We start from the raw sequence: 17,992 nt of genomic DNA on the forward strand, positions 1-17,992 counted from the left end.
TTATGAGTCTATTTTCATATGGATGGAACAAACAGGTATATGAGTTATATTTTATGAGATGTTTAAATTTTTGTGAAACAGGGCCAGAGCAATTTCTGGATTCCCTGTTCTGACTTTGGAAATTCACCATAAATTGTTCAAAGATAATTAGAAGTCATAATTTATATGTACAGATTCCTTATTGAGTCTAGTTTTATTAGAAGCAAACGGTATAGTCATTGAAACTCTGTACAGGGAGATATTTGATTCGTAATACACAGAGGTCAGAGAAGTCAAACTCTGAAATAGGGGAGACTTTAACTAATAAACTGTACTAATTTGCTCGACCAAAAATTCTATAAAAAATTAGTAAATATATATATGAGTCTAGTTTCAGGAAAAATTTACGGAATTGGATTTCGAGTTTCGTAACTCGAGATATGAATTTTTAAGCGACTATGACGCAGATTGTTAGCTTGACTGAAAATTTTAAAAATAAATTGTTTGAGCTGTTTAAGTAATGAATTAAGTCTATTAACACCTCGTGTTCGACTCCGGCGACGGTCTCGGGTACGGGGCGTTACAGGAATAGTTTTCTCAACATTCCTTACACTTCCGACACTAGCTGCTGGAGAATTAACAAACTTAAAATTACTTTGCCTCGGTTTATCTCTGTCAGTAAACTCTGAAGGGGTAGCCGATTGACTTGTCTTATTTTTAAATTTCTTCGATGGATATGTTTGAGCACAACCCTCTTTTGTTAAAATCTCAAAATTTCAAACCTGACTGTCATTTACTTTTACAAATTTCTTCAATTTTTTGGGCTCGTTCAGAAAGTTTTACAAATTCTCATAACTTTAATGCTGCCACAAACATACGAATATCATCATTCAACCTACCTTCAAATCTAATACACATTTCCTCTTCATTTACATTATATTACATACATACTTGTTTAACTGCACAAATTCTCGTTCATACTCAGCTATAGACCGATTTCCCTATTTTAATTTAAGAAGTTCTTTCATTTTCTTGTCAATAAACAATCGACTTACATACTTCTTCTTGAATTCCATCTGAAAGAAGTCTCAATTAAAATGCGATCATTTGTAGTCATCATGCTCAAAGTGCCCAACTATAAGTATGCTTCATCTTTTAACAACGATACAACACATCTCAAACAATCTTTAGGAGTGTACAACAATTCTGTGAAGACTCTTTCATATTTATTAATCAGTACTCGGCTTTTGTAGGATCATCATCAACCTTGCCTCTAAATTCCTTCGCTCTCTATTTTTGGATTTTATCTACAGATACTCGAGTAACTGTCACAGGTATAGGATTTTGAGGACCCATAGGTACCTAAGGAGGCACCATAAGGGGTGAAGGTGGCGGAATTACAAGATTTGCTTGCTTGAATTCATTGAATCACTGGCTTATCATTCCAAGAACCACATTTTTCATTTCATCACCAAAGGACTGTGGAATTGATCCACTATTACTTGCTTCAGGATTCGAAGCTTGAACATTACTTTCAGCTTCGTTAACTACGGCCCGGTTTGACTTAGTCGACATCTTGAATCAATAAGAAAATACAATATTAGAGCGGATCAAAAGCATCACACTATCACAGGGTATTTGTGACATGTATATACTAAACTCTACTCCAATACGGTCTACATTAGTCCTAGAATCGACTAAACCGTAGCTCTTATATCACTAAATGTAACACTCTTAACCCGTATCTGTTGTTGGATTAGGGTTATAGAGTATTGCTGATCAATTAGAAATTATACAACATCATAACATTCAATTAAACTAAACATATTATAAACCATTCATTCATAGGCATTTTGTCCCTAAATCAAGCCTTTGAGGCCCTAAAAAAAGCAATTTGATTAAATATAACACCCCTAACTCATATGTCGCCAGATTAGGGTTACGGAGTATTATCAATCAACTGAAAATCTTACAACATCATAACATTCAATTAAACTAAACATATTATAAACCATTCATTCATATGCATTTTGTCCCTAAATTTTTACAGCTTTTGCAATTTAGTCCTTTAACCCAAAAATCATCAAATTAATCATTTTTAGAAAATCAAATTACAACCAAATATAACAGCCCCTTCAACTGTCCATATTATACATCAAATTCACTGTCAAAGCTTGAAATTTTGACATTCTACCAATTCAATCCTTAAATCAAAATCTAACAAAAATCACTTTACAAAACAACCAAATACCACAATCAAAGCTTCAAACACATAGCTATCATTAAAAAGATTCAATATTCATCAATGGAAACTTCTAAATTTTTTAAAAAATTCAAAAACGAAGGTACGGGCTAGCTGGACCTAGTTGCAACAATCTCAAAAATATAAAAATTATAAAAAACGAGACTCGAAATCACTTACACACAAGAAATTAAGCTTGGCCGAAACCTACCTTTCTCATTTAATGGTTAAATCGGTTTTGACATGAAGAAAACAAGAAGATGATATCTTATTACCTTTTAATTTACTTAACATTTTAACTTAATTGTCAATTTACTAAATTAACCTTTTAAAACCATTAAAATTTCATCAAAACCTTGTCCATACACATCTACTAACACCGTAAATGATTTATTTACCATTCAAGTCTTTTAGTTTAAGATTTCAAAGCTATCTGATCCCTCTAACTAATAAAACTTAACTTTTATGCTTTTTACGATTTAGTCATTTTTACCTAATTAACCAATTAAACCTAAAAAATTCTTAACAAAATTTTTATATGACCTTAATATAATCCCATAAATATTAAAATAATATTTTACTTACGAAATTGTAATCCCAAAACTATTATTTCCGACACTACTAAAAAACGAACTGTTACATATTTACAATATTTTATCACAATAACAATGCCGGTCAGTTTCAAGAGTAAAAAGTTATATTTTAGTTAAATATACACTGCATTTTTTATGAATTTAAAATTTAATCAGCACTCTCTTATTTCTAAAAATTTAGTGTCCTTTTGGTAACCTGTAAAAGCTTTTCCGTAAAAACTTTTCAGGCTTTTCTAATATTTGGTTGGTTGAAAATCATTTTCCAGGGTAAATATGAAACACGGGAAAAGGAGGGCTTTGTTTAAGGAAAATGTCTTACCCTTTTGAAATCGGTAAGACATTTTCCGAAATTTTCCGAAAATTGACGCTTCTTCTTCCCTTTCCCCTTCCTCTTCCCCTTCCTCTTGGGTTACAAATCAGTTTGGTCGAGGGAGAACCGAAGCCATTACATGAACCTCTCCCTGTTTTAAATCCTCATCTCGAAGTTTCTGCCATGAAAGCTGCTTCCTTCAACACTCTCCATTTTCCGTCCATCATCACAAAAAGAACATCAGCACAGCCATGTCCAACTTGATTCGCAAGAACCCTTTTTCTTAAACTCCCTCAGAGCTTCCAAAACAATCCCTTTTTTAGACCGTCGTCTAATTCCTTTGCTTCTTCTTTTTTCTTCGTTTCTTCTTCTTCCAACGCATTCATCGAGTCAACTGCCAACGGCACGTATTTGGGTTGGAACAAAGCTTCGGAGATTGAGATCGATGGTGGTGGACAAGCTAAGGCTCTGGGGTTCGGAGAATTTACTGATGTGGTAAATCGTATGCCTTCTTTTTTCCATTGCACTTATCACATATTGGAGCAATCATGTTAAACAAACAAATAAATAGATAAAGAAAATTTTCTTTTCTGTTCTTTTATAAATTTTCTTCACTCGGCTTTTTCAATAACACGAGATGTTCTGTATTTCATTGTCCACAGGACTGTGAATTGCTTCATCTTTCTGATAGACCTGAGAAGTTCATTATTACGAATATTGCTGTGCCACCTACAGCTATCCGACCTTCAGTCCCTGTGGATAGGTCACAGATGTTCCAATAAAAAATATCTCACTCTATTTTATACTATGCATTCTCCTTTTTGTTTAGTGGATATCAGGTTTATCTCTACTAGTTGTTAGTAGTAGAGGTTATAAAAGTATAATAATTTTTACAATTCTCCTCTTTCCATGTTGCAGCAATGAAAATGACATTACTGAGAGGTTGAAAAGAATTATTCAGGCAAATAGTAGCCTTCGTCAAGAATTAGTAGATGCTAGCATTCAGTGATTGAGCATTTTTAGAGAAGAGAGGGGTTGAAAGAGATGATAAAAGGAGTAATTTTTTATTCAGGATCAGCTGACCCTTTAAATCCTAAGGTTCTTATTTATGATGTCCTTAATGTTCTTAGACGATTGATTACAGTTCACAGTAAGGTTTTGAGTTTTGAAATGAATGCTTTATATCAAATTATGAACAGAGTTCTTTAGCTTATGCTGCTCATGGAACTAGGTCTGGAGACATTCATACGACATAAACCACTAGCAACTTCAGGTGAGATTGTAATTATCTTCTCTGCAAAGCTGTCATTAATATTGTTGTTGTGATCACCTCATGTTTAATGTTTTACATTATAATATGCATAAAGCAAATTGAATTTGTTCAAAACTCCATAAAAAGTGGATACTTAGACTATTATTTTCTTGTCATCTTTAATGTTTTTGAGCAAGGTTCAAAATTTCAATAATATGCAGCCGAATTTTAGATTTTTACTTTCCTGTGGTATCTATATTTTGAATCTTTATGTATTAGCTTATGTTTTCTGGTAAAAGCAAATCCAATATCCCAACAAAAAATAGTACACCTAAAAATAACTCTGGGGATGACTGCCTTGATGTGGTCCTTTTAGTGGAAATGATAACTTATTACTGTGTTCAGGTTATCACTCTTTGTATCAATGGTACCGTTCAGTCGAAAGTGAGCATTTTCCAGATCCTAGTGGTCTTCGTGCTCGTATGGAGCAATGGATATTTGGCCTCTATCCAGCATGTATCAAGTATTTCATGTCCGCATTTGATGTTCCAGAGGTAAGAAACGTCTCCTTTAGGAAATACAGATACCTTGTCCCAGTTGAACTCTATTGATGAATTGCCATAAGCATTACCAAGTTATGGCTGTCACCCGAAGCAATATTTGCAAGAATGGAATACAAGCGCTGTCTCGAGGGGGTGCTGTCATATATTATGCTTCAGTCTTCCTTTACTTCTGGGTTTTCTCCAACCCTGTGGTTTCTTTGGTGTTCGGAAGCTACTTGTATATCTGCATTAACTGGTTTCATCTACACTTTGACGAGGCATTCTCTTATCTCAGAATTGCTAATTACAAGTCATTCACACGATTCCACATCAATCGTGATGGTAATCTTGAAGTTTTCACTCTTGCAGTCGATAAGGTAAGAAACCTAGAGTGATTCACTGGCCACGATCCTTTTCTTCATGGTTTGAATGTATACATTAATCCCTTTGAGATGCAGGTTCCAAGGGAATGGATGTTGGATCCTGATTGGGATATGGAGCAGAAGCAGCCACAACAGTTGAGCCATAGAGAAATACCCTAGCAAATGAAGTGCAACAGCAGAGTAGCAGGATCCAGTGAATATAGTCAGGGTGGTTGACCATTTTGTTATAAGACAAAATGAGAAACCTGATTTTGTATCAAGTAATGGGTCAGTTAGTCGCTGATCTTTGTTGTAACATCATTCTAATTTCTTAAATATAGGCAGCAATGAAGGGAATGTATATACGTCAAATTTCATAATTGTTTAGATGGACTAACATCATTCAAATGTTAAATGTTAATGCAGCTAATAGTGGTTTTTCACAGCCATATCATGCTTTGTAGTTGAGGGATTTTTAAATGGAAGTTTATAGTTGAACTTTTGATTAGAATTATCCAAAATAATTATAGTTGTAGTGAGGGAAAGTTGTTTAATTTGAGGTTTTTTTTAAATGTTTTTTAGAAATTATAATCCATTTATAGTGGATTAGATAAAACAAATCTTTCTACTATTCAATTAATAGATTAATATATATATAAATTCTTAAATATATAGTTGTTTAATTTAATACAACTTTTATGAAATATTTTTAAGAAATCTGTCAAACAACAAAAATATTTTACACAAATTCATCCAAAACACCAGAAAAGTAAATTAATTTCAGAAAAGTAAATCATTTTCCAGAAATTATTTTTCAAAAATATTTTACTGTCAAATAAACGGAGCTTAATTTTTTATTTTTAGATATCAAATTTTAAATCTGAGTTAAAATTAGAATCATTACATCATTATATTGCTAAAGAGTATTTTTTTATTATTTTAAAATACACAGTTTTTAAAGTAGAAACTAAATTTATATAAATAAAAAACAAGAAATTTGAATTTCTGAAAAATACAAAATCCCGTTGCATATTTTAATCTTATATTTTCTCAATACGTCAGCATGTTTTATGCCCAGCGTGAGCTGGAAACTCGCTATTGAAATACATTTTTGGACAATGTTTGAAACTTTTGAGATGCTCAAATGCTATGGATTAACTTCCTTATTCCATTATCATATCATAAGATGAATGCTGAATAAGGCAAACTCAAAATAAAAGTATTTTAAGCCATCAGATTTCATAAAATCAATTCTTCCATCAAAACTTCTAAAGTTTGAACTTCAAAATTTATAATCAATTTAATATATAAATGCTGAAGAACAAACTGAAAAATGAAAAATGTAATGCCAAAGGTGTGATTTACTGAGTGGAAGGATAAAAGAAAGCGAAAAAGTGAAAATAAAATAAAATTTAAGTGTGTTTAGTAAAGAAAAGAATAGAAAAGATAATTATTTTTCATTCTAATGCATAAAATCAATCAATCCTTCCATATTAAAATAAGATATTAGAATGAGACAAGAGAAAATAAGAACAATGTTTATTTTAATTATACATTTTTCAAATGTTTAATTTTCTTTCATTTCATTTTTCAACTCTACCAAACAATGATTTTCTTTTTCTTTTTTCCATCTTTCTTACCAATAACCAAACCAAACACACCTATGGAAAGAAAATTCATATTTTATCCTTCTAGTGATATAAATAATATGAATGTTTTAAAATTCATATAATACAAATTATATTTACGGCAATATAAATCGATACATATACCTTAAACCTAGTTGCGACATGGAAAAACAAAATATATGGATGACATAAACACATGAATTATCAAATCTACGAACTTAGACTAAAAAGGGTAACCGGATATAAATAAATAGATGGATTATCAGATCTACAAACTTACACAGAAAACGGTAACTGGATTCGGGTAGTTAGAATGCGTCCACAGTTCAGAGTCAGAACAAGACGTATAGCCTGTTGAGATCAAGTGCAAAATAACAGAACAATATAATACAGGTTATTGCCATTCGAAAAATATACAAAGTTACTACTATGAGCTTCTAGTGCACATTAACAAAGCACCCGCTGCAGCTGGACGAACTCCTATTCAAAGAATGACAATGTCGATGAACCTCAACTGAAAACTAGGAAAGGTTTTCACTTCCACGACACATCTACAGTGATACAGCAGCGAGCAGGTGCTAGAAACTGGTAGCAGAAATATACGCATGTATAAATTACAAAAAGTAATCAGGAGTCTTGCGTGTGGCGTCGGGTTCAACTTGCCGGGGTGCTGGATCGAACTGAAGAAAATTCTGGTCCATATTCTCCCCGATCTCTAAAATTGCAGCCATGTTTCCACATCGGTAGCAATAGTTTGGAGCACTGAAGACGGTCACCACATTCTTGTCCTGAAAAGCATATAACGAATAATCAATATATGTGTGTGTATATACATATTAACAAAATTCGAAGTTCAGCTCAATTGATTCATTTCACTATACTTAAGACCTAGCATTTAGCAGGCCTGGGATTCAAACCCCCCAGCAATTGCAATCCTTCTCCTTGATTCCCAAGCTACACGTTACAAAACCAGGCTAAACTGATTCTTTTCGGGTTTTCACACACCTGACACCAATTGTATCCTTCCATGACAAGCTGATGGGCTCTTGAAATCAGAGTGAGACCATTTGTATGGTTGAACTGAATCGCAATATCTTGTCCAAATGTATAGCCAGCTCCACGAGGAGAGATCCCCCATCCACAGCGGTCATCAGGATCAGACCACAAGAGATCACACATTGGTCCTTCATGAGGAACCTAACCATGAATTAATCCACACAATACCATAATTATGAACAAAAAGAAAAATAGATTAAGAAAAGAAAAACATAAGACTTCAAAATATTGCATCACTGATCAGAGCTAAGTTTAACTACAAAATTTTAGTTACACCCGTGGGATCAAAGGAGACGATACATTTTAATACTAGGATCCAACTTTTGGGCCGTTTTCTGGGCCATCCTAGCATTTATAATTCAAGTATTTATAGAAGTTTTCATAATTTTACTTGAATGCTTAAGATTATAATAAGTACATGGCAAATTACCAGTACTCCCCGCAGAGATGAATACAAGTGATTAGGAAAAGCTGAGAGAATCATTTCTATACATACCTCCTGTATGCGGTCCAATGCTCGAATATTGTCTAATGTGTCCAAAGATGGGGAAAGTCCTCCATGCAAACAAAAGATCTGAGATGTAAAAGTTCTGTGGCTATCAGAGCTGTCATGATATTAATCAAAATAAATAGTCTGCTAGAAGTTAAAGCAAACCTGACTCTCAATAAGAGCTGTGAGCGGTAAATAATCAAACAGGTCAGTAAAATACTTCCACACGTTGGCATTTCCATATTTTCTCAAGCATTCATCATAAAAACCATACCTGAAAAGGACAGAAAATAAAACCTTCAGAAAAACAATAACATAGCAACCCCATATACCACCACCTAATACAATGAGAGCAAGTTCTGAACACTAATAAATGAACTCCAAGGGTTTTTCAAAACTCTAATAAAAATCAAATACAAATGCAGTTTACCATTGCATGAGATGCCATGATGTTTGTAACTACTGGATATCAACTTTGACATCCTTATCTCTATCATAGATGCATTGCTTCAGCCATGGCATGTCAGCCTCAGGCTTTTTCAAGGCTTTAATTAGTGAAATTTTGAGATTAGAAAGTTGAACAATCACAATCCTAATCAGTTTTACGTCAGCTCAAATTCATGTAAATTAATTTTATATTGTAGTACTAGACATTCGGCAGGAATATTGAGCACAAAACTTACCAATCTTGTCTCTTTATAAAGGTGCAATACTCGAGAAGGATCATATATGTTATAACCAGAACCAGCAAATTGGTAAGATAAATGCAGCATCCAAATGACCATGCTGTTCTGTTTTCTTCTATTGGAAATAAAGAAACTAAAAAGTGAAGCATACTGAGAAGAGTGAGCCAGGGAAGGAACTTAAGAAGTGAAAAGCATACTAAAAAGGGAATAGGAGCTGAGATCGGTTTGACATCAGAAGTGCAAGCTTGGCTGGTTCATGCTAACAGTAACAGTTTTTCTTCCATTTTCATACTTCCTACCAAGCAAAACTTAAATGTTGTTTTATTAATCCAAAATTTAATTTCGTAACCACTTTGCTACTTTTCTATCTTAGCCATTGGATTAACAATATTTCATTCTTAGTTTTTATCCGTTTTCATCCTTCCTAAGCAAAACTTGAAGGTTTTTTATTCATTAGTGTATGCTACAAGCCTATGATATCATTAGAAAAGGCAAAGGTGGGTGCAAGATCTTACACTTGTGTTATTTGCCGGCTCTCATGATTTCCTCTAAGAATTGTTATTCTATCTCTATATCGGACTTTGAGGGCCACTAAAAGTGTAACGGTCTCGACTGAGTAGTACCCGCGATCTGCACATATGCAGCTAAAGTTAAAAGAAAATCCCATTCCATTCATAGATGTCAATTTGCAAACAGCTGCAATATTATTTGATTAATTGGAAGCACTTTAAATTGAACTTACTTCTGCCCAAATCTCACTCCTCTCAATCATCTAAAAGTTTAGACTAAGTAGCCACAACTTTATGCAAATAATAATTGACACACATAAAAGCTAGTATTTCTAAGTCACAGCAAAATCCCCTGATAAGTTGCACATGTCCGAACTCAGCCGAACAAGAATTTGGTCTCAAGAATTTGAAAGAATACAAATCCTGTCCCTCAAAGATAAGGAACTGGTAGAGCACAGTTGCCAACAGTTTAGAACAAGTTGAGCAAAGCTCAAATGCCAGTCCCTCCCGAAATTTTCAGCTATTTAGGCATCCTAAGAGCAATACTAAACATAAAAGCCTTAGTAACATTTACAAATCATACCAATTGAGTCGATGTAATTTGAATATAATAATTTCCCAGTTTAACAACACATGAAGACAACCACTAAGCCAACTAGTGGCTCTTAGTTTTCTAAGCCAAGCAAGGAAAAATACCTACCTAATATTGGATATTATAACATTCCATCAATTAATCCAAACAAAAAGATTCACATAAAAACACGAAATATTAAGAAAAATAACAAATTCACCTACAAATTTTTCACAATGTTTTTTTCTTTCTTAAAGTAAGGTTGTACATGAACTGAGCTTGAACAAACAATCCTTATTAATGTTTGTTTGTTTGTTTTAAGCATTTTAAGGCTTGTTCCTATTTGGTTCGTGTTCATTAAGAATTTTAAAATATTGTTTGTGTTCATTCATTTTAAATTTTGTATGTTCATGTTCATTTAAATTAAATAAACATGTTCAAGAACATTAAACCAGCAACCTCATGAACATATAATCAAATATGTTTGAGAGCCATAACAAACAAATCACAAACAAATATATTTCCTTTTTAGACATAAAATAATCAAATAAAATATTAATAACTATATTTTAAATAACTAAAATAAAATCACAGATAAATGATAAATCAACCAAGAATCAAATCTTAAAACTTTTTTTGTTCATTAATTTTAAACTATATTAAGGTAAACGAGCTTGTCATAAATGAACTGAGGACGATGAACCGAACATGCATGTTCATGTTTGATTCGTTTGATAAACGGAACTTAAAAATTTATTTAACTTAATAAACAAACAAACAAAAACCGAACTTCATCGAGTTCTAAAGCTAAAAAAATAAATAAATAAATAAATAAAAAGAAGTTACTATTAAATCAATCACATCAAATTTTAGAATAATACAGAAGCACAAAAAAAAAAGAAAAAGAAAAGTAAAGCAAAGCAAATGAAGAAGAAAATTAACAGACTGACCTACATAATCTCCCATGAAGAGATAATTAGTATCCGGCGCATTGCCTCCTATTCGAAACAGCTCTATTAGATCATAAAATTGTCCGTGAATATCTCCACAAACTGTAACAGGACACTTCACTGGCTGCACGTTCCATTCTTCCACCAGCACTACTCGTGCCTGCTCGCACAACGCCTTCACCTCCGCCTCAGACAGCGGCTTACACTCCATCAGCTGCTCGATCTGACGTTCTAGGTCTCCCTGTGATGGCATCTTCTCTTCTCTTCCACCGTCCGATCACCTTATCAACCCCCCTTCCCTTCACAACTGGCAGAACAGTCGTAAGATAAACAAATAAGTAAACCGGCCTGATCGGTTAACTTCGATCCGTCAAGCGTTGGGGATTAGGAAACATGACGCAGCGCTTTGGAGATCAGATAATTTGATTTTGAATTTCGTTTTCGATATATTTTCTCTCGGGGAAAGAAAACAGAAGAATTGTTATCGTCTGTCTTCTTAGAGAGAAGGAAATAAGATTTAGGGTTCTTAGGTTTTGGAAAATGAAATTGGAATTTTGAAGAAAAACAGTTGGTTTTTATTAGCTTATATGTAAAAATAAAAAACTAATTAAATTAATATTTAATTAAAATAATCAATTAAGTTTTTAACAATTTTTATTATAAATATAGTAAGGATAAACTATAAAAATAGTCTATTTTATTTAACTCAGGTTATATTTTAATTTAATATGTTTGAAATATTATATTTTAGTCACTTATATTAATATGTTGTAATATTTTAGTTATTAATTAGTTAATTGTCGTTAACGATGTAACTATAAGATGACGTAATACGTTAAATAATTAATTCAAATAAAAATTTTAGGTTAAATTATACAATTAGTCCTCATATTTTTCTTTTATGTTTTTTTATTTTTATTTTCTTCTGTTTTTCCTCTGCTTTCCTCATTTGAATTTAATTTTTTAGTATGAAAATACTAATATGACATTAAACTATTAGAAAAGATATACAAATGATGTGATATCTTTATTTTAAACAATCATTTTCCCATCACTTTAATTGTTAAAATAAATTAACGGATCAATTAAAAGGCGACACATAGTTGTTTGAATTTAATCTAATATTTTTATTTTTATAAAAATTATACAAATATTAAATTGATATAAACTTATAAATATTATAAGGAAAACTACTAAAATGGTCACTTTTGTTTATCTCAATTTATATTTTAGTCACTTATGTTTAAAATGTTACATTTTAGTCACTTATATTAACGTGTTGTAACATTTTGTCATTGAGCTGTTAATTGTCGCTAATAGTAATTTGCTGACGTGGCATGTTAAATCATCATTTCAAGTAAAAAGTTTAGGTTAAATTAAACAATTGGTCTCCATATTTTTTTCTTTTGAACAATTTAATTTTTTCTTTTATATTTTTTTAACTTTCCTTTTTTTATTCTCTTCTGCTCCTCCCTTGGTTTACCTCCTTTTCTATATATTTTAATATAATTTTTTATGTTTTCTATTTATAAACCTAATTTTAACCTAATTTAAAAAATATTAGAAATATAACTTTAAATAGACGTGATTTTTAAAACTTACATTCATTTTCTTCCCTTTTTTACTTTGTCTTAGCTTCATGTTTTCTATTTATTGTCTTTTACTCCTGAACTTCTTATCCTTTTTTTTTTTTCTTAATGAAATTTCAAAAGCTTAAATGTAAAATTAACCCCTAAATTATAGCTCTTTTTTCACCTAGATACTTTAGAGGGTTCTTCGGTAGAGAGAGGTAGCATTGCAAACAAGTAAACGATATATATTAGACAAAAGTAGAGAAAAGGATTGGAGCAAATTTGATAATACCAAGCATAACCGTAGGTAGTGGTTGATAAGGTGGAAAAAGGTCAGCTACCAATGAAACTCAACAAAAAAACTAGATGAAAGAATTACAGAGAAAATGTCTTGAGGGTCCAAAATGCTAAAAATCCTCTCATCAATAGTGAAATACTCCTATTTATAGTGTTTCAAGAATGGGAGTTGCAAAGCCGACAAATAATAAAAGTAATGAAATTAATATTTTTTAGTTACAAAAGCATTAATGGTTCTTTTTATTATGAAAAGATTTTGATGGTGATGTTGATGATACGTAGTAAACAATAGTTCACTATGTTTTTAAAAAAGGGAGAAATACACAATGTTACAAGAAAATGTTAAGAAGAAAACTTCTTAACTACCTCTATATTTTATCCACCAAATCAAGCTTTCTGGAATATTTCAATAATGAAAATAACCTAAAAACTTTGTCATATTTTGGAGTTACGCCCACTTCTTCTATTTTGATGAAGTAATATCATGTGAAATGTCTTCCACGAAACATCTCTTGAAGTGCAAGATGAAGATTGTTCTTGAATAAGAGTTATTTTGACTTGTTCAAAATGTGTATTGTTCTCAACATAGAAGTATCAAACAAGAGTTGTTCCATGATGATATTTTTCTCAGTAGAACTTGTTTTGAATAATGACTCTTTTAGACAAATACAATTGTTTTAAATAGAAGTTGTTCCAAATAAAAGTTATTCTAAACATAGTTGTTCTTGAAACACCATTATTCTAAATAATAGTTGTTTTGAACTTTAGTTGTTTTCATATGACAGGTACACTGGATGTCAATTATTCTAAACTAAAGCTCTATTTTGAATATAATTGTTTCAGAAGTAGCTATTCTTAAATAACAATTGTTTTGAACAACAACTATTTAAAAAAAATATTATTCTTTTGGAAGAGATTTTAAGTGAAACAACGTTGCTACTTTTTTCGAGCTTGATAACACAATTTTCTGAAACAATAGCCAAAACCAAGTATTTATAATAAGTTGTTTTTATAAAAAAAGAAAAAGTAGTACCTAACATATGATTCTTTTACATAATTTACCCCGCATGTACTCCATTAAAAAAAAACATGCTAACAAGTTCAACCAATTAAAATGCAACAAATGGAACTTATTAAACCACATTAATGTTGATGTGGCAATCTAGTCGGGCACTTAACTTAAAATTTTAAAACTAATTTGAATTAAAAGAAATTTAAAACTAAAAATATAAATATTTTTCACTTAACATTTTATTTAATTTCATTTTCTCCCTACAATAACTTTTTCTCATTCAAAACCCAAAATTCCTAGGCTGTTTCTTTTCCTCGATAAGATATTTTTAATATTTAGGAACATTTGGTTGATTGAATTTTATATTATTACTCATAATATTATATTTTAGAATAAGATTATATTGTTTGTATTCTTAACATTTTGGTCACCCTGTAACTTTATATTCTTAAATAGTGTTAAGACACTTTAATATAGGGTGTAATTTCATTACGACTCATTTATTAAGTTATCTTAGATTAAATGCATAATCTTAAATTTTTAGATCAATTTGCCATTTGTTTTTATGATTTTAATCAATTTAGGTTTTTTCTCAAATAAAATTTAAGACTAATTAAAAAAAATATCTTTTTTTCTTAACAGTGAAAAAGAAGAAGTCATACATTAAAATTATAATTATTATACTTACTCTAATAATTTATTTATTAGTATATTAATTATGTTTATAAGTATAATTATGGTTGGTGATACAATCAATTTTCATGAATTATTATAATTATGATTTATAAATTTATTTTAACATCACATTTTTACTTATTAATATGTAAGTTGTAATAAAAGTGAGAATTGTAACAATTTATTATAATTTTATAGAAATTAAGACTAAAAATACTAAAGGAAATAAGGTTGTTAAAAAATTATCATCAATGACAATTTAATAAAATACGCTTGTAGTTAATCTTACATTTCATCAACTAAACACATGATATTGCATTCTAACCAAATGAACCAAACAAGATAATGTAACCCTATCACTTATTATCTTACATTCTCGTAATCCTATTAAAATACGTAATCTTATATTCCTTAAATCAAACATCCCAAAAAAATATTACAACCAACAAGAAAACACATTATATCAACGCACCATAATTACAATAACTCAACACACACCATAAACAAACACCAAGAGTGCTGCAATAATTTCAAAATTATAAATTGGTATTTGAGATATAATGGATTTTTTAAGGAAAGTAAGGAATTTTAGAATAAAAAATTGTAGATTTTATTGGAGAAGTGAAGAGGAAGAAAGAAAGGAAAGAAGAATATGAAAATAAAATAAAATAACAATTTTCTTTAATTTAATTATAAATATATAATTAATTTTTATATTTTCTTTTAACTTTTATTTTAGTAAAAGAGTGTCACATGTCACAATGTAATTGATTATGAGAATTTTTTAATTGAAGTAACAACTAAGGTAATTTATGTAATAGAATTATACTTTAGGTACCATTTTGACCCAAAAAAAAGTGTTATAGTTTGAGGGCCAAATTTTCATTTAAGTCAAATTCCAAATATGTTGTGAATTTTTCATTCCCTCTCAATAATATATTTTATTATACTAATATTTGTATTTTATTAAATATGGTAGAAAACATTAAGTATGAGTTATAACAAATTAAATAAAGTTTAATAACATAACATTTAAATTACAATCTATAAACATTCAATTGAGGTAAGTCTAGTGCAGATGTGTCATAAACGGAGGAAGAGGATGATGTGATACTTAAAGCTGGTGATGTGCTAGTGAATGAAATCAATAGGGTTCCATCTATAAGTTTCTTGACTAGGGTTCACCAAATCATGGAGGAACGCATGGCTAGAGTTGCCATTATTAAGTTTCTAGAAAGAAAGCTCGGATTTGATAGCCTTTATAGTAAACTCCAAGCTTTATGGAAAACATAGGGTAGTATCCAATTAATGGATATTGAAAATTACTATTATCTCGTTAAATTCAAATCCATGGATGATTATACGAAAGTATTATCTGAAGGGTCGTGGATAATATTTTGCCAGTATCTCACTATTTAACTGTGGTCAATGAAGTTTAGCACCTTGCGGGATTATCCTAGTCAAGTTAATGTTCAAATTCGTCTACTAGGTTTATTGTGATTTATATATAAACATAATTTGCTTAAGGCCATTGGAAGCACTATTGGACATGTTATCAAAATTGATTACAATATGGAAAATGGTACTAAAGGCAAGTTTGCTCATATGGCATTAAATGTTGATTTGAACAAGCCATTAATATCCAATATCTTTATTGATGGTAGAATCCAAAGTATACCAAATGTATGTTTCTTTTGTGGCTGTTTTGGTTAAACTAAAGATGTTTTCCCATTGAATAAAGTAGGGCTAATGGTGAGGGTCGATGAAAAACTCAAATCCAACAAGGTAGATGGATCACATGGCGTCGTTTGAAAAATTCAGACCTTGGATATTGGTAGAACGAAAATTTAGGAAGAAATCATGTGTCAAAGGGATTGTTATCTTGGAGAATTATTTTACGTATTTATATACGTTAAATTAAGCTATTTAAACACTTAACAAGCTTATTTTCAAGTACTTTATATTGTATTTTATTACTTTTCCATAATTATTAGATTTTATGCTTAATTTTAGTTTTTATTGCATTTTATACTTTTAGGAATAAAATGATAAGTTTATGCCATTTTGAACTTAATATTTGAGTTAAGCTTGTTTCAAGACTTTGTTGATACGAAAATGAGGAAAAGAGCCTAAACTAGAACCAAAGTTGCGACACCAATGCCTTTGCCATCAACCGAGGAGTTAGACTTCACCAAATTACACCTCTAAGTAGACTGTCTTTGAAGTCGCGCCACCAACTCCTAAGGTTGCAACTGTGGCTTACCAAGGTCGCAACACCAGCCACATGTTGGAAAAAAAATCTGGTTCGAAAATGTCTTTCTTGCACAACGAAAAATAAAACTGACCTGGTTTGTAATATTTATAGCAATAAACCTTAGACCAAATTCACACATGTGTTTTAGGATAGATGGACCCTTGCCATTCCCAGTTTGATTTGGCTCTAATATGGTAGATTTATGTCATCTTATTTCTAGGATTGCATGCAACACCACTCAATTATGCAAGATCTAGTCTTCAATAGGGTCTATTCAACCTTCAATTTAAACACATCGAACATGGATCAATAATCTAGAAATATCAAACCAAGAATTAAACATAAATAATCAAGAATAAGAACCTCAGTATTTATTGCATAAAATAAAAATCAAATGATAGAATCCACCATAGGGTTCATCTCTCCAAAGTATTTAGAAAATTGGTTTATGCTTGAGAATAAAAACATCCAAGACACAGTAAAACTGAAAGAAATAAAGAAACTCATGATAACTTCCTAATAAACCAACTGGGAATATTCAATTTTGACAGAAATCTATTTTAAAGTAAGTTTCAATGGTGTTTTTTGAGTTGTTTTCTTGAATATTCTATGACAGCTCCCTCCTATCTTTTTTTTTTTTTTCGTATATATGTTTTAAAATGCCTAAAAAACCTAAAAATCATGATTTTCTGTAGTTCAGTGTGCAATTCCATGAAATCAACACAACCTATCACACACTCATGTAGGTCACACAGTCATGTGGTCTGGCCATGTGGAATTGTTCAACTCGTATGGCTTTTGTAGCTTGTTTCGACGATTCAGATTTCATTTTTTTTTCGCTCCTTTTGCTCCCAAGTACTTTATTGAGTATTAAAACATGAATTTAAAGAATTAGGAGCATAAAATTCACAATTAACATTGGATAATCACCTAAAAACATATTAAGAGTGAAGTTAAAACATGTTACTTTTAGCACTTATCAAAATTCTCACACTTAAGAGTTCGTTTGTCCT

At 30.9% G+C, this 17,992-nt stretch overlaps 2 protein-coding genes across 5 annotated transcripts; one reads left to right on the top strand and one right to left on the bottom strand.

The window, feature by feature from the left end:
* Positions 1-3,037: 3,037 nt before the first annotated feature.
* Positions 3,038-5,791, top strand: LOC108450608 (uncharacterized). 4 transcript variants are annotated; one of them, XR_008282796.1, is made up of 7 exons: positions 3,038-3,626; positions 3,787-3,887; positions 4,043-4,222; positions 4,324-4,397; positions 4,782-4,930; positions 5,214-5,295; positions 5,377-5,791. XR_008282796.1 is itself a non-coding variant. In XM_053027839.1 (3 exons), exons 1-3 carry the CDS (start codon positions 4,758-4,760, stop codon positions 5,458-5,460), a joined length of 339 nt encoding a protein of 112 aa, XP_052883799.1. In that variant the 5' UTR covers positions 4,743-4,757; the 3' UTR covers positions 5,461-5,791. The 4 variants fall into 4 exon arrangements, 2 of the variants coding, with proteins under 2 accessions (XP_052883799.1, XP_052883800.1); XR_001866248.2 differs by having other exon boundaries at positions 3,044-3,619; XM_053027839.1 differs by lacking the exons at positions 3,038-3,626; positions 3,787-3,887; positions 4,043-4,222; positions 4,324-4,397 and having other exon boundaries at positions 4,743-4,930.
* A 1,393-nt stretch (positions 5,792-7,184) lies between these two features.
* LOC108489960 (serine/threonine-protein phosphatase PP2A-2 catalytic subunit-like) lies at positions 7,185-11,753 on the bottom strand. The gene is made up of 6 exons (XM_017794731.2): positions 11,171-11,753; positions 9,656-9,770; positions 8,620-8,728; positions 8,461-8,538; positions 7,914-8,105; positions 7,185-7,696 (listed from the first exon to the last, which is right to left on the bottom strand). The coding sequence occupies exons 1-6, from the start codon at positions 11,421-11,423 to the stop codon at positions 7,523-7,525; spliced, it is 921 nt and encodes a 306-aa protein (XP_017650220.1). The 5' UTR covers positions 11,424-11,753; the 3' UTR covers positions 7,185-7,522.
* Between the last annotated feature and the right edge of the window lie 6,239 nt (positions 11,754-17,992).

This window comes from Gossypium arboreum, chromosome 5, assembly GCF_025698485.1.
Source record: "Gossypium arboreum isolate Shixiya-1 chromosome 5, ASM2569848v2, whole genome shotgun sequence".
Classification (NCBI taxonomy): Eukaryota; Viridiplantae; Streptophyta; class Magnoliopsida; order Malvales; family Malvaceae; genus Gossypium; species Gossypium arboreum.

What these genes read in the sequence shown, in the direction of transcription:
- LOC108450608 (XM_053027840.1), top strand. Translation starts at nt 4,987, where the DNA reads ATGAATTGCCATAAGCATTACCAAGTTATGGCTGTCACCCGAAGCAAT. An exon ending in TCACTCTTGCAGTCGATAAG is followed by an intron (nt 5,296 to 5,376) that starts GTAAGAAACCTA and finishes TTTGAGATGCAG; the next exon opens with GTTCCAAGGGAATGGATGTT.
- LOC108489960 (XM_017794731.2), bottom strand. Translation starts at nt 11,423, where the DNA reads ATGCCATCACAGGGAGACCTAGAACGTCAGATCGAGCAGCTGATGGAG. An exon ending in AGCCGGCAAATAACACAAGT is followed by an intron (nt 8,729 to 9,655) that starts GTAAGATCTTGC and finishes TGTCCTTTTCAG; the next exon opens with GTATGGTTTTTATGATGAAT. An exon ending in AAGGATACAATTGGTGTCAG is followed by an intron (nt 7,697 to 7,913) that starts GTGTGTGAAAAC and finishes TATGCTTTTCAG; the next exon opens with GACAAGAATGTGGTGACCGT.